The sequence below is a fragment of the Grammomys surdaster genome, unplaced genomic scaffold (genome assembly GCF_004785775.1).
Source record: "Grammomys surdaster isolate TR1022 unplaced genomic scaffold, NIH_TR_1.0 126131, whole genome shotgun sequence".
NCBI lineage: Eukaryota > Metazoa > Chordata > Mammalia > Rodentia > Muridae > Grammomys > Grammomys surdaster.
This window is the reverse complement of record NW_021620939.1, coordinates 910,987-938,198: the sequence shown is the minus strand read 5'-3', so window position 1 is coordinate 938,198 and position 27,212 is coordinate 910,987. Positions and strand designations below refer to the sequence as shown.

Here is a 27,212-nt window from a genome sequence, read left to right as displayed (position 1 = left end):
GTATAGATCTGCTGCTTGCTTGGAATTTACTGAGTACAGATAAGAGTTTTGACCCATGTCCCAGATCCTTTCAAAAGCAGTGGGAAGCAGTTTTTGGTTTTGTTTTTCTGAAAATAAACAATACTTTTCTAAGTTTTGCAGCATTTATCTAATTATCTGAAAAAAAAATTACCCAAAGAGCTACTACTTTTTCAGAAGGCTAGCTGTGCAATTTCCTTCCTCAGCCTGTCAAATCTTGTCCCTGGACTTGACCCTTGCCAGTAGGTTTGTTGCCTTTCCTTCCAGACTGCACAAAGCATATTTATGCAAATTCATAGTCAGCTATGCCCACACAAGTACCTATCAACTTAGCACACACACACCAAGACTCGTTAAAAACATGAATTTCAGAAAATGATGCAGGAAATAAAATTTGGATGCTTAACTTAAATGCTTATCATTCTTTAAGCTACTGTGTCGTGTTGAATGCATTTTCAGTCTTTGATTCCAGAAGGCTGAGAGAAGGTGGCAGACTCCTGGCCTCAGGGTTAGCAAGGGGTCAACTAGCTCTTTAAACCAGAGTCAGGCTGGGGCTGGAGCTCAAGTGGCATAGTGCTTGTTTAGCATAATGAGTTCAATCCCCAGCACAGTTCCCTTAAGAGAGAGCTCAAACCCAGGTCTTCTGCCTTCCAAAGTCATTGCTGCTTAACCTTGCCATCTCAAAGGTCACGAGCTAAATATAGGATGCCTCTGAAGGGCCTATTGCCTTATCTTGATAACAACCGATAGCTCAGGTTTCAGGTGTTTGCCATGAGTCCCAGTCTGCCCAAACATATCACTGCCCTGCCTCATTTAACCTGAGAAGCGTATGATATAGGTAGTGCTGTCAACCTTGGCTTCAAGGAGACCTGGGTTTAGCCTTCGAGGGGATGCGTAGTTGGAGTGTTGCTTGGCTTTGGGTTTTGAACTCAAGTCATCTTGTTTCAAGGTCTGTGCACTTAGTTACTGTACATACATTGTATGCATACATAATGTTAGATAAGCAACTATTTTTTTTTTTTTGGAGGCAGTACTGCAACTTTATTTGACATTCAGCAGGTTAGTTCTCATCCACATTGACCGTCTGTAGATTTTTGAACGTGGTAACAGGCACGTAAGTTACCAACGTGTAGAGCTTGTTTGGTGAATCCTCATCTTCATTACATTTTCTGGACAAATGTACTCGGATGCGATATGGAACATTCCTTATTCCCTTGGCCCAGACGGCTTTATTGAGCCTGGTGTCAATGCCCACATCTGGAGTCCCCATTTCCTTCATGGCAAACTTTCGAATTTCTTTGAGTGAGCACGCTTCTTGAAGCCCACTCCATGGATGTGCTTGTGAATGTTGATGGTGTATTCTCAGGTCACCACCTCGTTGATGGCAGAACGGCCCTTCTTCTTCTCGCCACCCTTCTTTGCGGGAGCCATTCTGCCGGGCCCAAGTTGAAAAAGCGATAAGCAACTATTAAGGGAATCAAATGAGCTGTGAATTTGAGATGAAACATATTTCAGAGACTTTGCAAAATGAAAGCAGAGAGGGAGAGAAGTTAAATGCTTCTTAGATAAGATAAATGCTACAGTAAAGTAAAGTAATAAAAGAAGCAATCAATAGGGGGGAAAACAGATCATGGGGAGATGGCTGATTGAGAGAAAGATACAGGGTGAAAAGTCCATGGGGAAATAGGGACTGGCCTTCTCTACTTCTGCCATGAGAGGGCTCAGATGCCTTGTTGCCTGAATTCCTAAGACTCCCAAGAGCCCCTTACCTCTCCAGCTCCAAGGCAGCCTGGGTGAGAGTGGGGTGGGTGGAGAGGTAGGTACATCTCCTAAAATTACCACAGCTGTGAGAATAGAGCCTGGAAGGAGAGAGGCTGGGAATGCAAGAGCCTTGAAAGGATACAGACCAGACCATGAGGGGTCTCAGTCAAGGGCAGGTGTTAGGGCAAGCTCACTGGGATTTAGCAGAAAGTCTGCCAGAGCCAGCATGGCTGCCACTTAGTGAGTAGCATTTAGAAAGTGTGGAAGCTGGGGGCAGAACTGCCAGAAGAGTGAAGGCAAGACCAGAGTATGGGTGGAGGAAAGTCTTTTTTGCCTTCGGGTCACCGGTGGCATCTCCATAAAGGGGGTCTGAGTCACCAGGGAAGACATGGATAACAGGGACGGGCTTTTACATCACCCTCTCTCATTTCCTCTCCAGTCATTTGGTATTTTTGAGCTCTCCACCCTTTGTCCCCTTTTCCTGCCCCCAGCAAATCCAGCTAATGAGTATGTGTGTGGGGGTATTTTTCTGCAAATGTACAATCAACACTTGGAACAGTATTAGCTGAAAACAAAGGAAACTGCTATGATTTGGCCAAATTTGAGCCACAAAAAATAGTTTTTGCATATGTTCAACAAATTGAGTAAATAACCTACAGAAAAATAGCCCAAAAGTCTTTATATTACCGAGTACCAGTAATGGACCGAGGAGCTGAATACTGTCCCCAGCTGTCATTGTGCTTTTCATACATTATTTGGGTCAAAGGGTCTACTCTGAGGCAGGGCTAGAGAAGGTTACATAGTCATTGGCTAAGAGTCAGTGCAAACTTCAGTAAGGACACACCCCAGAGTCTCACGATTACCTTGCCTCAAGTGCTCTTAGCTGTCCATGCATCTGTCTTGGTCAGCTTACAGAATCTCTGTAGCTGCCCCTCACACCACTGTCACTCAGGCAAGTTCAATCAGCTACCACCTTGGGAAGATCTCCAGAGGACCAGAAGCCCCACAAGACAGCAAAGATGCTCGCCTTAGCTCTCCGCTCTGCTTCTCTGGGACCTGCCTGCTTTTCTCGTGCTTTGAAGTCTGCTGATTCAGGACCTTAAATGCTTGCCCTTCCAATGTAGTGACATTTGAGTTATTTTCTAGCTGACATGAAACCCTGATTGATGGCTGCCGTGGATTAGCTAGCTACATAATGTTTGGAATATACTGAAAGATGAAAACATGGACCCTTTTTATAAGCGATTCAAAGATTCAAGATAAGAAGGGTTAAATTAATACAAATGCATGCTTCTGAGAGTGCACACTCATGGAGCCAGCGCTGGTTGGCTCAGGGGCAGAGGCAGGCTAGGAATGTCCATCATCTGAGTCCCAGCTGCCCTGGGCCAGCACCTCAGGACTTGCTGCTTCCTCTGGGTTCACTGGTACTGGAAGGCTTTGAATTTTTAAGAAGAAGTTGAGCGGCCCCTGCTGGGTACAAAGGGGCACTGACTCTGAAAATGACTGAATATATATATATATATATATATATGTAATTAAATAGGAATATTTAATATTTCATATATCCAAGGTCCCCAAATAATAATTCTCTCAGTTCTGTCTCCATTCTAGAAATAAGACAAACATGAAAAATTTGAGAATTCTGATGGGATTTTCTAGAGCATGGATGTGGCTTTTGGCAAGGACATAGGATTTGAGATGAGACAGTCTACATTGGAAGGTGCTATTTGAATAACTTTTATAAGTCTTTTAACCTGCAATAAGCTAACATTAAATTTTAAGCTGTCATCTCCAGTTCAAAGGACAGCAACATCCAGCTAAAAAGAAAAGGCAGGACTTGAACCATGGAAGTGTTCCAACCATCCCAGCTGCCATTGTTGTGATACCATGAAGGGATAGGTCTAAGATGGGCTTCAGATGATGGGCAGCTCCTGGCCTCCGGCTGTTTCTCAGAGACAGAGATTGCGTCTGGCTCAGAGAATTCAGCTCTGGGTTCTAAGACAAGGCCCACACTGCATGTGAGTTTCTTTAGAACCATACCGCCTCAATCCAGCAGGGAATACTATGCAGTGGGCAAGCCTGGGCAAGTTCACCTGGAAGAGCTATCCCTAACTCCTCTACCTCCAGCTTCACCTCCGCAGTCCAAGGCGCCATTATCTTTTCCAGAGTGGAGCTCTTTTGTCTTTGCACTTCCTGTCTTAACTGAAATCCATCTACTGGGGTGACTTGAATTAAACAAACAAATAAACAACAACAAATGAAAGCTGGGAGTGGTGTCTCACGCCTTTAATCCCAGCACTTGGGAGACAGAGGCAAGTGATCTCTGTGAGTTCCAGGCCAGTCTGATCTGCAGAGCTAATTCCAGGACAGCCAGGATTTATACAAAGAAAGTTTGTCTTGAAACAAAATAAAATGAAACAAAAAAAAATCAAAATAAAAAAGATCAGGCAGTCCCCAGCTCTGATTAAACCTTTCAATGACTCAGGAAATGTGGAGAAGCCTCTAGCCCACCCAGGTCCCTTGCTGGTAACACCAGTTGAGGCTTTGTGTCATCTCTTGCTCTGTGGTCAACATTCACCCCTCATTGGTCAGGTATTGGTTCAGAAAGTCAAGGCAGGTACAAGAAATGTCCCATTGTCTTTAAAGTGAATGAAATCTATTGAGATCTCCTATGCTCTACTTCACCATGAGTAGCTCCTTCCCTATTTTTCCACCCGTTCTCTAGCCACTGTGTCTCTGTATACCGGCTGCCAGAGATACCCAGCTCATGTCCTCTGGAGTGCTGTGTTTATACTGTCTCCAGGAGACGGCTGGAAGGGAGAGCCAATAACTGACATTTCATAGCAGTACATTCATCCCCAAGACTTGATGCCATGGGCTCCTTTTTTAGAAAAAGATTTATTTTTATATTTTTATGAGTGTCTTGCCTATTTGTACTTATGTATCTCCTCAGAGGCCAGAATAGGGTAAGGAACCGCCTGGAACTGGAGTCACAGACAGGTATGAGCTAGTATATGGGTGCCAGGAACAGAACCCAAGTCCTCTGCAAGAGCAGGAAGTGCTTTTAACCACTTGAGCCATCTCTCCACCCTTGACAAATTTTTGTATAAATATAGCTCTGACTACTGGTCCCACCGTGTTTTATATTTGTAGGGGCTCTGAGATATGAGATGCCATAATTATTCTGAATAAAAGGAGTATTCCGCTCGAGCAGAGAACCTCTCCAGTGGTACAAAGGCAATGGCCATAGACAGAGAGCAGAGGTAGCTAACAGCTAACTGGGTTTACTAACACACGATATCTTGCCGTGAATCCTTTTTTTTTTTTTTTAACTGGAGTTGGGATCAAAGTTAGGTCCTGACTAAGCCATCCTCTAATTCTTCAGAGATAACTTTTTAATCTGTCCATTTATGCAATGTCTAAAAATAGCCTGGGACTCTTAAGAGTGGCAGTTATCAGTGAGGGGGTATCTGCTCGGGACACGTGCGCATACAGGTTAACTTCTCTCAGAACACTTCTCAGGAATGGGAATACAAGTCTATGGTTCTCTTCACGTCTGGTTTCTTCTGTCTTTCCTGCTTGTATTTTCAACTACCTGTGCCAAAGGACATCTGTAAGTAGTTGGGAAGTATTAAAGTTTGACAGAAGCAAAACTGGAGCTAAAGGCAAACGTTTAATCGACTGTGTTCAAACACAAGTGCAGGAATGACTAGTTGTAGGCTTCAAGAGAGAGCCACACTGAGAAGTCTGCACTCCTGAGAAGTCTCAGTTTCTCATTCGGAATATTTTTACGCTGGGCTTTGTTGGTAAAACAAACAAACAAACAAGTAGGCATATGTTTTTGAGTGTTGATTTATTCGTAAAGATTTGAATTTGGAGACAGGAAACATTTTTATCCACATATTTTTGAAAACCCCATCCATGGGAAGGAGCCCAGCATCAGTTTCCAGCGGGTGGGACGTTCTCGTGGAGGCCCTGTAAGGCTAGGTCTGTCCACTTCATCTCCTGTTCTTTCACCGACTCTGTGGTGCCACCGTTGTCTTGCTCAGGCTCAGGAAGCTCACTCTGGAAGGGAAGCATGGCCATAACAACCATCAGGAAGTGTCCTTTCTATATCCTTTTGAGATGGTTCTCATGTAGCCTAGGCTGGCCCCAAACTTACTGTCCCCTTGAACTGTGTTTCTGCACTGCTGGGTACTGAGCTCAGGGCCCTGCGCGAGCTACACAAGCATTCTACCACTGAGCCACAGTCTCAGCTCATGACCCCGAGGTCTCACTCCTATCCTCCTTTGCCTCCCAGGAGCTGGGATTATAGGTGTGGACATGGTCTTGTAATTATTTCTGAAAACACAAGGGCATTATGAATTAAAGCCTGTGAGGGCCTAAGGACAGTCAGCAGAGCTGAGATGCATATTCTAAAGAAAGAGTCAAAACAAACAGATGTATAGAAACTATCAGAGGTTCTGTTCAGTGTGGCTTGCGTCCCCTTTCAGCATGAAATGCTATGTCTTGTGACTCTGGTTTTCTTTTCTTTTTCTTTCTTTCTTTTTTTTTTTTTTTGGTTTTTTGAGACAGGGTTTCTCTGTGTAGTTCTGGCTGTCCTGGAACTCATTCTGTAGACCAGGCTGGCCTCGAACTCAGAAATCCGCCAGCCTCTGCCTCCCAAGTGCTGGGATTAAAGGTGTGCGCCACTACCACCCGGCGACTCTGGTTTTCTTACCAAAGGCAGTGGGGCAGGAGGGCTAAGGGCAAAGACTGGAGCCCCCAGACAGCCATTCATTTGCTGGCTTATTTGGGTGGTGAAGTAATTCATACTTTTGGGGCCTTTGTTTACACTCCTGAAAATGGGGAAAAAATGAGCTTTTTTTCCATGTCTCTGCCTTGGGGGAAAGAAAGAATGAGGCCATTTAGATCCTGTAAATGCTGTGTAGGGGCTCAGTACTCCAAGGGCATACACTGCTGTGTAGGGTGCTCAGTACTCCTCGGCACACACTGCTAAGTGAGTGGCTGAGAACACTGACAAGAGCCAATGCCGAGCCTCTTGAAAATGCTTTAAGGGCCAATTTGATTTGCTGATATGTTTTCAAATACAGGAATTGTATCAAGAAAAAAAAATGTTACACCCAAAACACTTTAGTGACAATATGGGCTGGATAAGGGACACTGACAATGTAACAGATGAGAGCTCCCCCTAGTGAGAAAACACAGTAAAGATGAGCTCATACCCCAAGAACCATTTTCTTACAGAGATAAGCCATGGGGCCACACTAGACCCATGCTTGGCTCCAGAGTTCACTGATACCATGTATTTCTGTGCAATTCCCTGAACTTACACTTTGTGTTAGCAAACTTCTGCTTAATATTCAAAGTTAGGATTTCCTACTTATATTTAAACTATATGGAGGTATTTTTCTTTTTAAAATTATGTTCAACATATAGAACATAGTTACAATATGTACAAATGTATTTGAATCAGGTCCAGTAAAATGGCTCAGTGGGTAAAAGCACTTGCTGCCAAGGCCAAGCTCTACATGTGTGTCATGGCACACAGGTACACACATACAAGAAAAACACAAATGTGTTTGCATCACATGCATCTGCTTTTAGAAATGTAAAATGAGATTCAACATTCTGTAAACAGATCCAGAGAATTGTCACTCTCTATTTTAGAAATCTGACCTACAGGTCACAAAAAATAAACAGGCCTTTGATTCAGAACTACTTAATTTCATGCTCTCGAAGGGTGTGCTAGGCTTCCTAAAATGATGTATGCTTTGCTTGGTGACTATTAATTCTTGCGATGAATACTATCATGTAAAGCTAGACAAAACATACCCACCTAACACAAAATACCATAAGCACAACATCCATGGGGCCAACGTCACCAACAGCTGAAGCTGTCTGCAGCTGCCCCTGCCAAGCGGCAGAGTTTAATCCCTGACTGTGCATTTGGACTGGCCACAGACCTGCTCTTCTCAGCAGAATGCAGCTGTGGGGCAGTTCTGGGGTCTGAGCCCTAAGGCTCTGCACTTCCCTGTTGCTCATGAACCTGAGGCTGAGGTCCCAGAAGACCTGCTGGGTGCTGGGTGCTAAGTCCCAGCCATCCCACTTCCTGGAGACACCCTGTTAACTGCCAGGCGTGTGACCTCCTGCACCACTCAGCTCCCGCTAGACTACTGGCTGACAGTGCAGCACCAGCGAGCCCAGGATTAGTCGGCTGAACTGGTGTGGACCAGACCGCCCCACTGAGTTATAAACCCATGACCAAACAGTTGTTTCTGTAAGCCATTAAGTTTCAGGACAATTTGTTATGCAGCAAAAGTTAACCGACAGACACATTCCTTTACAATCACAAAACTGTATGGATGGGCCATAGGACCAGGCTACCATGCCACCAGGAAGTCAGCAGAGAGACTTCTCTCTTCATTCTCTACCACATAAGTACTCCTTAAATCTTGTTGTATGGAGTTCAGCAAGTCACCACACTTTTCTTGGCGCAGTGATGTCCCCTGGCCCTTTCTTCTCTCAGGTTGTCTCTGTCATTGCTACAAACCCTGCTTTCTGAAAGACAAATGTGAGCATCGCAGCTTCACCCCACAGACCTTTCATCCCTAGATCCCCAGAGAAGGAAGCACAAACATCTTCTCACCTATGCCCAACATTCTGTCTTCTAACTACAAAGGGAATTGCTGCCCACTGCTTCACCATCTCCCAACGAGTTTCAAAACCCCGGGCCTGTTACCCTCTCTTCTGTGTTGCAGTACCCTGTCTAGCACCATTACACTTCTGGTTCTTTCTTAAGGATTTCATCTTCCCTGCATTTCTAGTGCATGCCAGGCCTCCAGCCATTCTCCACTTGGTTCTTTCCTCCTGTTTGGTAGTGTAATTAGTCAGTGGCCTGCCTCTCCTGATCCTTGGCCCCAAACAAGAACTTTATTTTATGCTCATATAACCTTAGGGCACACAGCAGACTCTAGAGAAGCGATTGTTGGCTGGCTGGCTGGCTGGCTGGCTGGGTGGACAGATGAAAGCTTACAGACTTTGAGCTTTGCAGACTGAGGCATGAAATCTGACTTAACTAGCCACTACACTTGAGGTAAGTGCACCTCTCTGATCCTACTCTTTTCCTGCCAGAGATACCACCACCTCCCTTGTACGGCTGTCTTAAGGATTATAGATAACGCAAGCCTTAATTTTAGTTTGTGGCTTAAAACTGGTAATAAATGGTAGCTATAATTCTTTTTATTTATTATCCTGAACTTGAACTAAGCTGAGACTTGAACACATTTCCACCTTACTCTTGAAAGAGTGTAAGTAGCAGAGTATTTTCTTTGTAAAATAGCAGTGGCAGGCAGTGCTCCTGGAAGTCATACTGTGTTAGTTGCTCTTCTAGAGCACGTGTCACACTGTACAGAGAAAGTCCCCAGACTCTGTTTTCCTTGTCCTTTGTTAGGCTTTTGTAACATCAATAAAAGTTTTTAAGAAATCTACATAAGCAAAAGTAAGAGGTTAACTATTACAGAAGGTTCAACAATTGCCTTTTAAGGGAGGTTCCCAGAGATTAGCAAAAAAAAAAAAAAAAAAAAAGGTTTACTGAGAGCTTGTATGTCTAAAGGCCAAAGAAGAAAGGCAAGGTAGCCTCTAAGCAGCTAGCCTGTGTGCATGCCAGTGTTTCAGAAATGCCAGCAGAGGGGCTGCAAGATCGCTCAGTGATTAAAGGGTCTACTGCTTTTGCAGAGGACACTGTTTGGTTTTCAGCACTCACAGTGGGTGGTTCACAACTGCCTTTAACTCCAGCTCCAAGAGATCTGACACCCACTTCTGGCCTCTGAGGGCTCCCCCACTGTACCCTAGACACTCACACATACACAAACAGAAATAAATCTTAAGGGCTGAGGGGATGGCTCAGTGGTAAGATCACCGACTGCTCTTCTAGAGGATCCAAGCTTTGTTCCCAGCACCTATGTGGGGTGACCTCTAACCTGTAAGTCCAGCTTCATGGAATCTGATGCCTTCTTCTGTCCCCCTCCCCACCTGCACATTGGTTCAGACATTCTCATATACATACACATATATACACACAAATAAATCTTAAAACAAACAAACAAACAAACAAACAACAAAGACTGATAAGCTACCATGCTCCTTGCTCCTGGGTATGATGTGTGAAACTCACGCTTGGCTTCCCTCTGGCTTTGGCCTACCTCTGGGCTTTTGTGGCTTCAAAAATCTGGGCTCCAGCCCTGGTATGACCTCTAATGAAGCTGCTCACACCAGCCAGTTTTCTGAGCCATGAAAAGATGAACTAGCCACTTTTCAGAGACTTCTAGGTTTAGAGGAAGCCATGGCTTGGATTTCTGGGCCCTGGCATTTCACTTCCCACCAACCTCCACTAAGTCTCACCACATTTTGTCTCTGATCCATTGTCCTGAGCCCAAATCACAACCTACCAGTGGAATCGCAACATCTTCATATGGCAGCTTGTCTTCCCGCCAAGCGTCATCAATCAGGTCCAAGATCCTTCCATCTCTCTGTACCTCACTGTCCATTCTCCTGCAGCTTTGATCTTGTCAGGTCTGTAAGCCAAAGAGGTCATTTTTTTTTTTCCCGACACAATGAAGGTACAGTATAATCCAGTACCAGGATCTCTTATACCTTTAGCTTGAAACTGTTTTTGTTGCTGTGTTTAACATCACCCCAGGAAAGGCCCATCTTGTATGTGTCAGATGACAACATAAAGGGCACAGTTCACTCCTAACCTCAGCTGGCAGATGCTTGGTAATGTATATGGGATAGACAGTCTAGTCAACAGACCAGGCTGCTAGTGCAACTAGAGAGAAACATGTCTTCTGAATAAGGTCCTGGAAGCCATGCGTGTTAATGTAGCTGTCTTTTATCTTTACAATCTTACACAATCACCCTTCTCTGTTTGTGATGTCTTTGATGAGTCTCTGACTTGACTCAGACTGACTTGGTCCGAGTGTCATCTCCTGCTCCTTAAGCCCTCTCCCATTATTTGGCACAAGTCTCCACCTGTCTCAGCTCACACACTGGCATTTTTAAGGCACAGGAGCTAGGGGAACATGCTGGGTGACACTGAGCTGGGATATGTAAAGTGACCAACCGTAGGCCAGCTGCTAATCCTTAGGGCAGGAACAACGTGGGCAGCTGGGCTTACCCAGGAAACCACTTCCTTTCTTCAATAGCATCCAGACTGAACTCAACAGTAGTAGTCCAAGATCAACGTTGGCAGCTCCAGGTTCTTTGCCTCTCTGGGCTTCCTCCTTTTTGTTTGTTTGTTTTTTTTGAGAGTCTCAAACTCTCTGCAGCCAAAAGCAGCCTTAAGCTCCTAATCTTGCCTCCTCCAATGGGAGGATTGGAATTGGCCTGTGCCACCTTCTCTGCTCTATGAGGTACTGGGAATAGATCCAGGGCTTTGTGTATATTAGTTAAGCGCACTGCCAACTGACCTATAGCCCCAGCTGAGGGGAACCCTGCAGGAGTTCAGGGAGGGAAGCAAACTTCGAGGAGGTGAGAATGAAAACCCAGTTCAGACTGATGTGGCTTAGATTTGGAAGTCTGATGTCAGGTGGTTTATTCCTAACAAAGTTAAATACAGTATGAATTGGAAAAAAAGTTTCCTGGTGTAATACCAATTTCCCGTGTACAAGGAGGTGTAATTCCATTGAAACTTGACTTAGGGTACATGTCATTTCTTCTAAGAAGATGAGTTCTAGAGATAGGCTAACCTGTACTAGCTTAAGGGTCTAAGGAAGGTCTCCTCATACAATAACATGGAGATCATCTGGGGTACTAGCTACCTCTGGTCCTGGTTGTGGGAGCTTAGGGAACCCCTGACTATAAGGGTCATTTAGATTCCTAGCCACCTTCAGTCCTGGCTGTAGGAGCTGGATGTGGTCTGGCCCAACAGATAACACAGGTCACCAGGCTATTAACCACTTCCAATTGCCACCTTTTTGGATAGAAGAACAAGTTTTACAATTTCCCATTTAACGATCCTGCATGCTTAACATTCTCAGCCTCCCTGGATATCTGTGGGAACAAGGACCTTTGTGCTGTGATCCCAACACCTAGCCTTCTTCCTTCTTGGAAAAAAAAAAAAACAAAACCAAATATTTATTTGTGTATGTATGTGTGGAAGTCAAAGAACAACTTGGGGATTTTGGTTCTCTTCTTCTACCGGGTGGGTCCCAGAGATTGAACTCATGTTGCCAGGCATGGGAGCAAACGCCTTTAAGCCACTAAGCTGTCTTGCTTGTTCTCCTCAGTGACTAGTCCAAGTGTTCAGGATGTTTGCTTAGCTACCTGGCCACAGACTATTCCACATTCTTCTCCTCAAACCACTGCAGTCTAATTCAAAAGACTGGTCATTAAGCAGCACTTTTGGGTTTCTGGCTTCCAAGTTTGTTCCTTATCACAAACACATCCTATTGTGTTCCCTGCCACAACGTGGCAGCCCAAGGAAAGGTCTTGTAAGGAGTAGCACCAGTAGCTCTCTCAGGGACTGTTCTGTTTCTGAGAGAAGGGAGACTCATGCAAGAAACAAACTTTGCCATATGGCTATGTGCTTGTCTCCAACAGGATAAAGGCAAGCTAGCACTATCTACCTAGTCTGCAGGAGGGAAGGGGCTTTTACTTTCAAAAATTAAACAAGATGGGGCGGAGGGTGGGTGGGAAGGTTCACTGGAGTGAAATGCTTACTGTGCAAGCAAAAAGACCTGAATTCAGATTACTGGCACCCACATAACAACCCTGGCACCATGTCACACACGTGTGTTCTCTGGGAGGCTGCCAGGACAGGCAGTCTAGTTAAATCAGAATGCTCCAGGTTTAGTTTAAGACTCAAATTAATAAACGAAGACACTGATGTTGACCTCTGACCTCTATACTCACAACTCCACCTGTAGGCAGAAACCACCACCACACCTTTTGTGTGTGCTCATACACACACACACACACACACACACACACACACACACACACACACTGAAGACAAAGGTGGCCAGCTCCTTCTGCCATGTGAAAACCAGGCTTAGCAGTGTTCCTCAGACGTAACCAGACCCTAGCTAGTGCTAATGCAAAGCTAGCTGAAGGGCCTCTTCTAGCCACCCCTCCAGGCCTTGACAAGAGTTTCCCCCATTTCCTGTCAGCCTTTTGTTTTTGTAGCTGTGCCTTCGGCTACATTTCACACTTTCCGGTGCTGATTTTCCCAGTTCTTTACAGGTTACACCTTGTTCTAAAGTGTTCTGACTTCCCTCCAGCTTTTTAGCAGGCTTTCGGTCCTTGAATGCTTTGCCGCTTGCCTTAAATGATTTATGAAACACGTGAGGTCAGCTTTGTGACTGACTGGCAGGGGACTACTGTCCAGTGGCAATGCAACGATACCCAGTCTTTCCACATGCTGGCCCCAATATTTTGTAACATGACCCCCTTCTACATGCTTACAAACTGGTACGCTTTTCACCCACCCCCTGTACTTCATCAGCTATGCTTGGCTGTCCTTCCAAACACAACACGAATGACAGGTCTTTAGGGTCTACATCTATTTCCTGGGTCAGAAAAGCAAGCACAGGCGATGGCCCAAACCCTTAACAGAGCATAGCTTCTCAAGGTTTCTTTTCTTTCCTCCTTTTTTTTTTTTTAATAAGCAGTACTCTTATCTTCCTATGCCGCCCCCTCTAGATAATATAAAACTCTCAGCTCTCAGATTGTCTCCTTTAGACCCCAGGCTGAGTGCAGTTCCAAGAGTTCATTCCTTCACCAATCAGTCCCCTAGATCTCTGGGCACAATACGTGACAACAGGAGGACAGCTTGTCACAATGTCCAGACAACTCTTTTTAGATAATAGATGCGTACATTCTATGAGACAAACGCATGTTTTACGCATTTTTTACAATCACAGCTTTCTAAATGCATTTCTAAGCTAAAAAACACGGCGCCTATACTAAGAATGGCCCTCGCAGGCCACCATCCTGGGTCACTACACGCAGAGGCACCCGCTGCTTCCGGTTCGAGGGGCGGAGATACTACATGCGGAAGTGCCAGGGGGAGGTCGAGCGTCGCTATGGGGGCTCCGTTCCACTCCGCACAGCGTGCAGTAGAGAATTGGCTCTGAAGGTCGGTTGAGAGTACCGGCCTGCGCCTCTGGAAGCGGTGGACGCCCAAGTCGAGAGCGAGCGTTTGGCCACCCTTGGAAACCCGGGCCTCGGGCGCGAAAAACCCTTACCCACAGTGCGCGCGTCGGCTTCCTCCCGGCCCCGCCCTTCCTCCGGGTCACGTGACTCGCGGCGCTCTCATATCCCGTATGTGGGTGAGTCCATTCGCTGCTGTAGGGGGCGGGACGAACGTCGATTTGTTGTGACGTACGCGCGTCCCCGGCCCGAGGAACGGCGGGGAGGCCCGGGGGCGCGCTCTGCCGGGGGCGCGCTCCGTAACCGACTGCGTGCCCCAAAGACGGGCGAGCTGCGGCCTGTTGTGCGGTCGCGGCCCTGGCCACCGTGGTGCCGCTAGCCTCCAGGCCGCATGGCCCGCGGCCGCAGCTCGTTGCGGCCCACGTACCGCGGGGCCGTCCAGTGCTCGCCTGCGGCTGCCCGGTCGTCGCGTCCCTGGGTCCCTCCGCCTCCTCTCTATGGGGCTCTGGGCTGGCCGGCCAGGTGCTATGGCCTGCGAGAGGGCGGGCTGTGGGCTGCGGGCTGCTTGGCTCCCGGGAAGGGACCGGCCTGCTGCTGCCGGTGTACGGCCAGGCCTTAGCGTTAGCCGCTTAGCGGAAAGCCCGCAGGGTTCCCGGGTAATGTTAGTATGAGAGGTGCGGGAACGTGGCAGGAACCCCTAATTTAGGGGAATTGCAGATGGCTTCACGCTTTCAGGTCAAGCATAGGAAACAAGATTGGTAGAGTGAAAAATTTGAAAGGGCAGTTCCATAACAGCGCTTTAACGTGGAGACACTTGTCAGTGAATGGATTGCAAATAGGGCTTTTGTACTTTACAAAATCGTGGAGTTAGTGCATTCTGATGTCAGATACGACTTTACATTTATAGACTGTACACTTAGTGCCAAAAGCGCTCCCCTCCCCAGCTAGCGCCGGCTCTCCTTTGTCTCTGGTCTGGAACTTACAATGTAGACCAGGCTGGTCTCAAACTCACAGAGATGGGCCTACCTATTAAGGCCTCTTAGTTAAGGACCTGCACCACCTCACCTGGCTTCCTGAGCTCTCTTACTTGAGGCCAATTTAGAGTTTTAAAATTTATTACTTTATTAAAGCAGGGTAGGTGCTCTTTTTACAATTCCTCCAATGTTTGTATTTATCTTATATTTTGTATGTAAGTCAGAGATCAATGGCTATGATTATCTAGCTATTTACACTTTTTCTTAAAAGGCTTAATATAATGATATGATGAAACGAATTATCTTATTTGGAGTGCAGCACCATTTTTAGGTTTTTGTCCCTTGCTCTTTGTCTTTTTATTTTGTCGTTCTCAGTGATCAGTATAATAAAGGAGGCTGTGAAACTAAAGTGGGTTAGAGATTTATAAACACAGGCATTCGTTTCTTTAAAATGTGTATACGCTGAAGTTTCAAAAACAGTGTAGATACTGTTAATTATGCTGATTCTGCTTCCTTCCTTGGAGAGGTAGGGACTGTTACTTAGGCCTTCCTGTACTGTGTAGTGGCTGATGATGACAGCATTAGTCCACACTGCCATAGCTGACATTGCTAAGGTGCTCCCTACCTCTACCCTGTCATAGCTAAGGTGCTCCCCATGCCAAAGGCTAGGTTTGCTTTTCTAATTTTTATAAAATCACAGTACTATTTTTACATCAGTACAAATTTATAAAAAATACACAATGACAATGTCCAGTGGGTTCAGATTTTTTCAGCTATTCCATATGTGCACGAAATACTTTGCTTGGACCAAAATCCTGCAGAGAACTGTCTACTGCATTGGGTTGTTAGGCCTTTAAAGCCTTCTAATGGATAGCAGTTTCTTCCCTCTCTTTCCTTTATCATTCAGGTTTAGCTGGTTGTATGTATTTTTGAATATATGCTTCTACCTCTTCTATGACTTCTCTACTCGCTAAATCTTGAATTACACTGTCCAGTGTAGTAGTCATCAGCCAGCTCTGATGTTTTAAATGAAATAGAAGTTTGGTTCCCCAATTGCATTAGCCACATTTGAAATACTCGGCACTCACAGGTTGCCTACTGGCTACTGTTTGATTGATTAACACAGATAAGATGTTTCCATAATTACAGAAAGTTCTGTTGAAATACAATGATCTTTTGAAATAATAGTGTTAGATTCAACCTTGATTTTTGATGGGAGGTACAAGAAAACTGTCATAGGTTTTATATTATAAAAATTATCCATTGCATTCATTATCAGGGAGACTTGTAATATCTGAGTCATCCCAATTGGAATGTTAAAATTAAGCTGTGGATGTAATGGTTCCTATGCTGTCTGCTCAGTTGACCCACCATAAAATTGCCCAAGAGCCTCTTGGTCAATAGCTAGATCTTCCATGGCTAATAGTGCCTGGGTCTATTACTGCAGCACAGCCACGGAGTGGTGCTTTCTAGTGACGTCATGTGCCCAGTGCTGCTTAGCTCTGGCACTCTTATGATGAACTTGCCTTCCACAGCTATCTGACTATCCTGAAGTACAGGAATGGCAAGAAAAATGCTTAACTCCGTTCCTTTCTTTTCAGACTACAGCAATGAATTGGTGGCCTAGCAACCTCCAAAGGTAACCCAAGGGCTCTACCTTAAAACAGATCAACTTGAATGTGTTTAAATCTGTGACTTAGCAACCTCCAAAAGTAACCCAAGGGCTTTAACCTTAAAAACCAACCAACCAGCCAACCAATAGGCTTTAATATGTTTAAATTGTTTGAACATATAACAATTTTTTCTATACCCTAAATTAAATTGTTTGAACATATAACATTTTTTTTCTATACCCTAAATTGTTTTGTTTCTAGCTAGTAGGAACCCTTCAAGACCAATAGTTGTGATAATTTCCTTCTACTTTTGCTTTAGCTGGGTTTTTTGTAGTCCAGGCTGGCTTTGATCTTACTATGTAGGCAAGGATGATCTTGAACTTGATCTTCCTGCTTCCACCTCCCAAGTGCTAGGATTCCCGGTGTGAGGCATCATATCCAGGTCAGTACTGCTTCTTTTCCTTTTTGTGTAGTAGTTATAAAACTCTGTCGTAGTCCCTATAAAACAACAAACCGAGGCTTCTCTGTAGAAGGTTTAGCTTTGTCCCTGACTCTTCCACCTGATGACTTCGCTCTGTCAAGGCAGTATGCCTCTGTTTGTTCTTCAGTAAATAAGCACCCAAAGGCAGAGGCACGTCTCACCTCATCACAGGCCCTCTACAGATGTATATGGTGATTGATACCTCTTTGTACAGCTTCTTAGTATTCCCTCAGTGATGAGGGCCCTGTTGGCTGGCTGAGAAGCCCTACTATGTTAGTATTTGACGTTAGTGGTAAGGGGTGATAGGTCATCAAACAGTTTTTGCTTAAGTCTGTATTGAATATTAGGAACACAGAATACTCAGTTACAGTCACGTGGCACCACCAAAGAGGAAACATGTGACTTATTGAGTAAATGCAGGCCATGTTAGTTAGGGACAGAAGCCAAATATCTACAAGAAATCTCAGTCCTCCCTGTGTAACTGATCCTAGAGAAGGGTAGGGTGTTGTTAAAGAAACACACTTAACATTAGCAGACATTTCTCAGTTACTGGTCATCTGTGCCTGTTTTAAACTAGAAGGTCTTTGTCTCAATTCTAGGATTTAAGATTTGAGCTGGTGGTTTTTCTTGTATCTGAGTAGCTTTATCACAGTGCTGCTGCCACCAAGTGGCCATTAGACCATATGCTTCAATTTTATTTTGTTGCCCACTGAGAAGAGCCTGTCAGCCATAAGAAGGCAGAATGATATAAAAAATGGCACATTGCTTAGACTGGAGGGTCACATTCCTGGATTTGAACTTAAGGAATATAATCTTAGCTTTTCATAGTCAAGCTGTTCTCCTTGTTTCATCAAAGGGGTAGCACCTGCCTTTTACAAGGAAGATAGAAAGTATAAAAGGCAGGTAGATAAAGTGAATATTCACTAAAGGTTAGCATATATTATACACATTGTTAGTGTCATACATAAATGCCAAGACATTATATATTATTAAATAGACACTGTTTAAGAATGGCATGACCTAAAGAAGTATATTTTTAGTAGGAGTAATTTTGAGAAATAATTATAAAAAACGATGAAATAAAGACCTTGGAAGTTACTGTTCATACCCTTCATTTTACAGATGGAAAAACCGAAGTTCGACGGCACATAGCTGGTTAGTTGCAGAGCAGAATTGTTTTCTGGGTCTCTGTCTAGCGTTGACTCTGCTGTCTCCCAATTCTGGAGCAGAGCAAAGGCTGGGTCTGGGTGGCACTGTAATTTGACTCTTACTGTGGTTTAGAAGAAAGTAGAATGAGGTGTGGAGTCCTCTCCTTTAGGATTTTCCTTTGGGTCATGGTGAACTATATCAGGAACACTGGGTGGAGGAAAGCCCCTCAGCCACACCATGCATGAAGAGCCCACAGTCCTTGTTAGGACATGTAGAGTTAGGTGCAGATACACTAGTGCAACACACTAGTTGTACCTCTGCTCTCTCATTCTTGTCTGTGTCTCGAGTCATCTCTGTGTCTTCTGTCTGTGCATTCATTGTCAGGGGATGCTGAACATTTTGTTTCTTTTTTAGTTCCACATTGGTATATTTCTTGGTAAGGAGCATGTCTTTTATTATTATGTAGAGAGCTATTTGTACACCACTGAACTGTTTGTTGAATAAGGTAATCTACTTCTCTGAGAAGTAGGCTACTGGAAAGGCTTCTGGAAAGCATTAGGACAGAGGGACCAAATCTCTACACCCTAACCTTGTCTGTACTTCAAGGTTGATTGAATTGAAACTTTGAAAACTGAGGGAAAAGGACGGTTTCTTTTTCCTTTTTAAATTTTATGTACATGAGAGTTTTGCTTGCATGTTTATCTCTGCACTATGCACATACCTTCTGATCCCCTGAAACTAAATTTATGGAGAGTTATAAGCTACCATATGGGTGCTGGGAATCAAACCTGGGTCCTCTGCAAGAATAACAATCTTTCTTTCTAGCCTAATGGGGGAACTTACTTCAGAATGAAAGATGGTCTCTGCTAAAGAACACTTTGAGAATTTCTGAAGAAGAGAAACTTAGTATACAACTCATGATACTTCTGAGTTTAAGGGCTATTCTTTCTTCATGGTGTGAATTTCTCTTTTCAGGCAATTTTTTTTTTCTGTCTCCTCTCGTTTTTCTTTGAGGTCCTTCTTGGCAGTCCTGCAGCTGTGAGCAGTTTGCTTAAGGGGAGGTGAAGTTTCCCAAGGCTTGCAGCAGTGCCATGTTAAAATATGGGTCTTAGCTCTGAACCTCAGAGATGAGTAACAGTGGTTTTCTGTCACTGAGAAACAGGTAGTTTAGAAAGAAGGAAGAATATGCTAAATCTTTATTTTTAAATTCTATATAATTTGGCATGAAGAGTGGGGGACGTGTCAGGAACAGTAATTGTTATGGTAGGGAAAGCGCTGCTTTCCTTTCATCAGTGGTCCTGGTTTACTCCTCTCATTTTGTAGTGGGGGTTTGTGTTAACGTCCCTTGAGAGAAAATAACTTTTCACCCTCACATTCTTGAAGAACTAAGCATAAAGGGGCTAGAAGGACGGCTTGGCAGTTAAGAGTGTATACTGTTCTTGAGGAGAACCAGAATTTGGTTCCTAGATCTAGATCTGGTAGTTCCAATGCCTCTGGCTTCCATGGACACATAGTTAAAAAAATAAGTCTTGACTACAACAATAGAAAGAAAGCCAGGCCTGGTGGCAAATACCTTTAATTCTATCAATCACTCAGAAGGCAGCTGGACCTCTCTTGAGTTCAAAGCCAGCTTGGTCTACATGCATAGCTGGTTCTAGGCCAGCCAGGGCTACATAGTGAGACTGTGTCTCAAAAATTAAGTTAAACAATAAAAAAAAATGCCTAGAGTAATACAGTGTTCTGTTGATTTTTGTAGGATCGTTTCAGCAGCAGTCAGGATTTTGTTTGCTTTTGGATTGTATTTGTTGCTAGCATTTCTAGATGATAATCCTTGCTTGTACAGCCATTTTAGGCTGCTTTGTATTTTCTCACTGTGATTGCTTTGACTCACCCTAAGTTGGAATGTTGGAATTCAGAACAACAATTTTCTCACTCTTCCTTTTTTTTCCCCCCTTAGTTGCCAAAACGAAGGGGATTTGGTGATGGAGGCTTTGTTGGAAGGAATACAAAATCGGGGGCATAGTGGGTAAGTTTGCCTTTGTGAGCTCATTGCAGTTTAAAAACTTATCTGGGTTCTGTTAGACCAAATGATAAGCTGAGCTATGGCACGATGTTGTGGACAGCATTGCTCCTGCATCAGTTGCCTTCTCTCAGCAGTACTAGGGAGGACTGCGGCTTCTATCCTAGCCTGAGTTTTCTCCTGCAGCTCAGAAGGGCATCAGTGGCTTGAGCAGTGAGGTAGGCTACAGTGTGTTCCAAATAACAGTTGAGAGAAATAACGGCAATAAATCTTACTCAAGGATAAGTTTCTTGAAACAGTTCTTTTCTGTTATCTTTTTCCTGCATAATAGTCTGTTTGCTACCAAGACTGTTCATTTTGGCTAAAAGAGATGCAACATAGGCTTGCTTGGATTTTCCCAAAAGAATCCCTTAAATATCCCAGAAGATGTGGTTAGTAGCTCTGCAAGTCTCACTTTGCAAGCTAGATGTAAAACATGCATCTGTGTTTCAGCAAGTGAGGTCGGTTTTAGGTTACTCATTAGAGGAGTGCAAACTATTGTATGGGATTAAGCAGCATAGCATGTGACAGCATGAGAAAGCAAAGGCTCAGACACCCTGGCTTTGCTTCTGGAAGGTTCTTCAGATAGGTTTAGTCTGTGATAGCTTTATCTGTGAGATATGAGAAACCACTTGGGCATGAAGTGTGTCTGGCCTGTTGGTGTTTGTAGGGGGTTTTTGACATCCTGTGAAGCTGAACTGCAAGAGCTCATGAAACAGATCGACATCATGGTGGCTCATAAGAAGTCTGAGTGGGAGGGGCAGACACACGCTCTGGAGACTTGTTTGGACATCCGCGATCGGGAGCTGAAGGCTCTGAGGAGTCAGCTGAACATGAAGCACAAAGAGGTAGAGTGGCTACTTCACTTTTCTTGTTATCTTGACTCTGGGTTTTAAATTATACATAGTACTGCACACCCATGTTCATGCATGTATATAATACACTTGGAGCAACCCTCACCTAAACCCTTAATTCATCTTTGTGGTAGTTTAATCTTTTATGCCAAACATGTTTCTTAAGTGTTTGTTTTTCTAAAAAAAGCATTTGTTTACCAAGTTAGGGTTGTTTGTTTGGTGGGTTTTTTTTATTTTTTAAATTTTTAAATTTTTAATTTTTTTTTGCTTTTGTGTTTTCAAGACAGGGTTTCTCTGTGTAGTTCTGGGTGTTCTGGTACTTGCTCTGTAGACCAGGCTGGCTTGGAACTCAGAGATCTGCCTGCCTCTGCCTCCTGAGTGCTGCGATTAAAGGAGTGTGTCAGCACCGCCCAACCTTATTCTAATTCTTATGGTTTCTGTTTTTGTTTGTTTTTAAAGGTTTATTTTATGTAAATGAATATTTCACCTGCGTGCATATATATGTGTACCATATATATGCCTGATGCCACAGATTCTCTAAAACTGGAGTTACAGATAGTTGTGAGCTGCCATGTGGGGTACTGGGAATTCAACCTGGGTCCCCTAGAGGAGCAGCCAGTGCTTCTAACCACTGAGCCATCTCACCAGTCCTCTTATGGTTTCTTTTAGAAGACAATTTATTATGAAATTATAAGAATAGTAGTATCTGTTTCAAGGACCATTTTACTTTGGAAATGTATAATGTATACTTTATTTAAGAAAATGCCAGTGTAGACTAGGATATGGCTTTTAGTGCTTGCTGTGCAACTCTAAGACCCTGGGTTTGCATCCCCAGAGGTCATGCAGTATATCCACGCATGGTGGTATACATTTGCAACCCTAGCACACAAGAAAACGGGAGGAGGCTTATATAATCTTTGCATAACTTCATCATATTACATGTCCATATTTACATCACCAGGTTTATAGGAATTGGTTTGGCTTCGCTTGTAAAGTGAGGTGAAAAACAAAGTTGAAGCTGTAGGAACATGGTGTAGCAGTAGAGTGCTTGCTTTGTATGCTGAAAGCCTTAGGTTCAGTTCCAGCATTCTTCCACACTCCCCCCACCCCTACCAAATGTTAAAGTTGAGTCTTTGCTTTTAACAGTTTGCCTCCTTTGTCAGAGTTAAACAGTTCAAGGCTGGAGAAGCAGCTCAGTGATGGAGTGTGCTTAGCACGCACAGTCCTGGCCAGGATCATCAGTATTGTAAGCAAAGTTAAGGAAACCCACTACAGACAGACCTCTCTTAAAATAAGAGAGAAGAAGGAAAATAAAATCATTTCCAGTCCCACTACACACTAATATTGGTAGTTTTTGGGGGAGGTTTAAGAATAGCTTCTGACTTACTCCTCATAACTTAGCTGGTGCAGTAGAAGAACACTGAATACTGGAAGGGAAGCAGGAAGTGTTTAGGTGGAAGCGTTGTCTCTGAGTTTCCATACAGATTAGTCTGGGAAGGATACGAGCTGTGAGTAAATGCTATCCCTAAGCCTCACGCTCATTCTGCCAGACTTGCCTGCATGGCATTTGCCCTCCTGAAGGCCAGTATACTACCAGGACTGACAACACAAAATTGTGGTTTGGTTGCTGATACTGTATACATGTGTGAAAATTTCAAAACATTAAACAGTTATCAGTGGTTGGCCATTTGCACTTAGAGTCAAATAACATTTTAGTAATATCAGCTGTATTAATTTAGATTTCTGCGAATGGTATTTGCTAACCTAGAGTTTATTTTAAAGTTTAGGCAAATCTTTTTTTAAAAGATTTATTTATGGGGGCTGGAGAGGTGGCTCAGTGGTTAAAAGCACCATCTGCTCTTCCAGAGGTCCTGAGTTCAATTCCTAGCAACCACATGGTGGCTCACAACCATCTGTAATGAGATCTGATGCCTTCTTCTGGTGTGTCTGAAGACAGCTATAGTGTACTCACATACATAAAATAAATAAATCTTAAAAAAAAAGAGATTTATTTATTTATTTATTTATTTATTTATTTTATGTATATGAGTACACTGTTGCTGTTTTTAGACACACCAGAAGAGGGCATTGAATCTTAATACAGATGGTTGTGAGCCACTATGTGGTTACTGGGACTTGAACTCAGGACCTCAGAAAGAGCAGCCAATGCTCATAACCACCGAGCCATCTCTCCAGCCCCTAGGCACATCTTTTAAGAACACAACTTACACAGAGACAGGGAGATGATAAGAAAGCACAACAAATGATAACCACACTGGATTGCAGAGACAGAACAATTTGGTGGGCTAGAGAAATAGGTCAGTGGTTAAGAGTACTGGCTGCTCTTTCAGAGGATCCAGGTGCGATTCCTAACACTCATGTGGTGGCTAACAGCTGTCTTAGTTCCAGTCCCAGAAGATCTGACACCTTCCTCTGGCCTCCATGAGCACCAGGCATGTGATGTGGTACACAGATAACACACAGGCAAACACACACCTATATGGCTCTCTGTGTCTTTACTATTCCACTGCACTTGCTTCTCTCAGGACCTTGTGAACTGTTCACACCAAGTCTGGACATGTCGGGTAGTTAACTTTCCCAGGGCAAACCTCAGCAGGATGAGGATGGGTAAAGTCAGCAGCTTCCTGTTGCTCACAGAGATAGAAACCATCCGTCTGCTTCCTTAGTAGGTTCCCAGTGACACAGCTCCAGCTGCTTACTGCCGTAGTCTGCCCAGGAATAGGCCATTAAGACTCTTCCTTCCCATCTCCTCATTGTGCTTTCTAAGGTCACTCTAGTTATCCACCCAGAAGTCTGTTTCTCAGATTGCACTTCTAGAAAACCTCAAAATAAGACCAAATAATATAGTAAGATAGTTTTAACCTTCCTTATATGTATGTAAAAATTACCAGGACTCTCAGTAGGAAATAATAAAGCCACAGTCATGCTTGAGAGTTTTAACACATTTTTCTTAGTAACCGATGGAGAACATTCATAAAGATACAGATTTGAACAGCATGATCAGCAAACTTGACCCAGTTTATAACTATAGAACTCAACACAAGAGAACTGCAGAGCATGCATTTCTTCTGCAGCACAAACTGAGTGATTACCAAAATTGACTCTATCCTGGGCCATGAACAAAGTCTTGAAATCATAGATAAACTCTCTTAACATAGCAGAAGCAAGTTAGAAAAAGATAACCTTGAAAAATCTGTGTATTTGGAAATTGAGTAAAGTTATGAATGACCCAGAGAAGTCATAATAGAAATGAAAAATAGTTTGAATAGTCCCAGCCCTCAACTCTGGAACTCTTTAATAATCCAACTGTAAGTAATAACAGCCTTAAAGTGTACAAAGCAGCACAGGCTCCTTAGGGAGAAATTATGTCCATGGAATCTATAGAAGTAACACAGGTCTCCTGTTAATGATAGGACAAGCACATGGAAAGGCCAGTTAAAGTGGAGTGATGATCAGAATCAACCTGACCTAACTGATCTTAAGCATGCTCTTTTTAAGTGACTGAAACATTCACTGCAGTCCAGCAGCTCTCACTGTAATCAGCAGATTAAGTTGTATATTTTTATAACAAAGTAGATTTACGCTAAGACTCAACATAATAAAAGACAACTTTTCAAGTACTTGGAAATTAAGCAATATACTTAATGACCTTCCAAGTACTTGGAAAATCAATGCACTTCTAAATGATCTTTAGTTTTAGATTTGTTTATTTTATTTATGGATATAAATGTTATACTTGTACATATTTATGTTCACCACATGTGTGCCTGGTACCCATGGAGGTCAAAAGAGGGCATTGGATCCTTTGGGACTGGAATTACAGATGATTGGGAGCTGCCAGGTGGATTCTGGGAATTGAATTCAGGTCCTCTGAAAGAGCAGCTAATGCTCTTAATTGCTGAGGGAGTTCTTCAGCCTACCAAATATATGTGTGTGTGTGTGTGTGTGTGTGTGTGTGTGTGTGTGTGTATACATATATATTTTAAAGATTTATTTATTTTTATTTATATGAGTACACTGTAGCTGTCCTCAAACACACCAAAAGAGTGCATCAGATCCCATTACAGATGGTTGTGAGCTACCATGTTGTTACTGGGAATTGAACCCAGGATCTCTGGAAGAATAGTCAGTACACTTAATCTTAAGAGATGGCTCTTAATCACTGAGCCGTCTCTCCAGCCCCCAAATATCTTTTAAGTCATGAAGAAATCACAGTGAACATTAGAATATACTTTGATGATGAGTAATAATGAACTTTCTGTGGATCATTTGTGGGGCTGGATGAGTGGATAGTGGCAGAGCATGTGCTCACATATGCAAAGGCCTGGGGTCAATCTCCTGGGGATCACCATTTGTGGGGTTGGATGAGTGGCACAGTGGCAGAATGTGTACTTATATATGCAGAGGCCCTGAGGTTAATCCCCAGCACAGAACTAAACACAGGAAACAACACAGGGTGCAGCTCACATGCTGCCTAAAGTGAATTTTATCTATCTGAATCTCCAGATATGTTTCAATAGGAAGACTGAAAATTAGTCATTTAAATATTGTCTTAAGAAATAAGAAAAAGCTTGAAAGACTGCTTAGTAAGTAGGTAATTGGCTTGCTACACAAGCATGAGGACCTGCGTTTAATCTCCAGCACCATGTCAGCTACAGATATGACTGTATACATGTGTAATCAGCACCAGAGGAGCAGAGAGAAGAGGATCCCTAGAGTTTGCTGGCCAGTCAGTCTAGCTGAACAGATGAGCTCTAAGTTCAGTGAGAGACCTTTCCTCAATAAGGGGGAAGATTATTGAAGAAGACACCCAACATCTCTGTCTGGTCTCTAAACGCATGTTTATACACATGTGTGCACACCTATATACATATATGAACACACACACACACACGCACCCCCCTTCTCCCCCGCCCCCCGCCATCTTTCTCTTCTCATGTACTGGTTAAATTCTAACCAGTTGTCAGGAGACTACTGCTGGATACTTAAGAGTTGAGGACTGGTACGAGATTGCTGCTGTCACTGGGACTCAATCACGGAAGACTGGGTTAGGATCACTTCAGAATCTGTCTCTGATATCACTGACCTGTGGTTTACTTGCAGAAATTACTGTTTTAAGTTTTACAGGTCTCTAAAATGGAAATATTTTTGGTTATCAAAAATTTTAAATTTTGTATCTGTAATTTTTATGAGCATTTAGTATTTTAACAGAGGGTTGGGGAGAATAAATCAGGCAGGGAGTGTGAGTCTTGCACTAACTTTAAATTTGTAAAAGAGTTGCTCGTGTTTATAGCTGTTGTGTAGACTGTTGACTCAGCCATTTACTTGCCTGCCTGGGAAGAAGGCTAACTATGTAGTTACACTTGAGAACATTAGTTTGCAAGTAAGTGAAAGGATTATTTTTGTGCTGTGTTGCAGGGATATCCTTTCAATGCTAATACTGAGCAGTCCTACCCCTTCCTGTTTTTAGGTTGGAATATTGCATCAGCAGATAGAAGAACATGAAAAAACCAAGCAGGAGATGGCCATGGAGTACAAGGAGGAGTTAGTGAAGCTGCAGGAGGAGGTGAGCCTTTGGTTCTGGGCCGCCATGTGTGGCCGTTCTTTCTCTGTAACTCTTGACTGTCGTGTTGAGAACTCGTTTCTGATTTCAGTGGCGAGAAATGCACAGCCTTCTGATTTCAGTGGTGAGAAATGTGATATTCTGTGGGAAGTATGTGGTAGAAATGTTTTTTTCTGACCTTGAATCTAGGTAAAGAATCTTGCCTAGCATGTTTGATATGATTAGGTCAGCAGTTGGCTGAGCACAGAAAGGAAAAAAAGAGTTATGTTTATATAATACTGAAATCTTGATTCCAGAACATTTACTATTTTAATTTCTAAGTTTATATTGGATGATTCAAAGCCTTTAGAATTATTTGAGGAGCTATGAGGTGCTGGTGCATACCTTTAATCCCAGAGAGGCAGAGGCTGGTGGATCTCTGTGAATTAGAGGCCAGCCTGGTTTACAATCAAGTTCTAGAATCGCCAGGACTACACGGAGAAACCCTGTCTCTAAAGACCAAAAAGGCAGGAAGGAAGGGAAGGAAGAAGGAAGGAAGGTAGGAAGGAAGGAAGGAAGGAAGAGAG

The 27,212-nt window shown here is 43.5% G+C and overlaps 2 protein-coding genes and 1 pseudogene across 11 annotated transcripts in view; 1 reads left to right on the top strand and 2 right to left on the bottom strand.

Moving 5' to 3' along the window:
• Window positions 1–1,028: 1,028 nt before the first annotated feature.
• Window positions 1,029–1,449, bottom strand: LOC114612007 (annotated as a pseudogene).
• Window positions 1,450–5,613: 4,164 nt separating this feature from the next.
• Anapc13 (anaphase promoting complex subunit 13) lies at window positions 5,614–14,078 on the bottom strand. Its single transcript, XM_028756621.1, has 3 exons — window positions 14,028–14,078; window positions 10,230–10,355; window positions 5,614–5,844 (listed from the first exon to the last, which is right to left on the bottom strand). Exons 2-3 carry the CDS (start codon window positions 10,326–10,328, stop codon window positions 5,719–5,721), a joined length of 225 nt encoding a protein of 74 aa, XP_028612454.1. The 5' UTR covers window positions 10,329–10,355; window positions 14,028–14,078; the 3' UTR covers window positions 5,614–5,718.
• Cep63 (centrosomal protein 63) overlaps window positions 13,829–27,212 on the top strand; it is a 41,753-nt gene continuing 28,369 nt past the window's right edge. For 2 of the 10 annotated variants that reach the window (XM_028756617.1, XM_028756611.1), the window contains exons 1-6: window positions 14,240–14,454; window positions 16,508–16,545; window positions 18,123–18,155; window positions 20,107–20,175; window positions 20,879–21,056; window positions 26,554–26,649. In XM_028756617.1, coding sequence (XP_028612450.1) covers window positions 16,517–16,545; window positions 18,123–18,155; window positions 20,107–20,175; window positions 20,879–21,056; window positions 26,554–26,649 — 405 coding nt within the window. In that variant the 5' untranslated portion in view covers window positions 14,240–14,454; window positions 16,508–16,516. Of the gene's footprint in view, window positions 14,112–14,239; window positions 14,455–16,507; window positions 16,546–16,616; window positions 16,962–18,122; window positions 18,156–20,106; window positions 20,176–20,878; window positions 21,057–26,553; window positions 26,650–27,212 lie in introns of those variants that run through there. The other 8 variants (XM_028756619.1, XM_028756615.1, XM_028756618.1 and 5 more) reach the window with 7 other exon arrangements.

Coding starts and splice junctions, on each gene's coding strand:
- Anapc13 (XM_028756621.1), bottom strand. CDS start 10,328: ATGGACAGTGAGGTACAGAGAGATGGAAGGATCTTGGACCTGATTGAT. Junction 5,845..10,229: donor AAGATGTTGCGATTCCACTG/GTAGGTTGTGAT, acceptor CTTCCCTTCCAG/AGTGAGCTTCCTGAGCCTGA.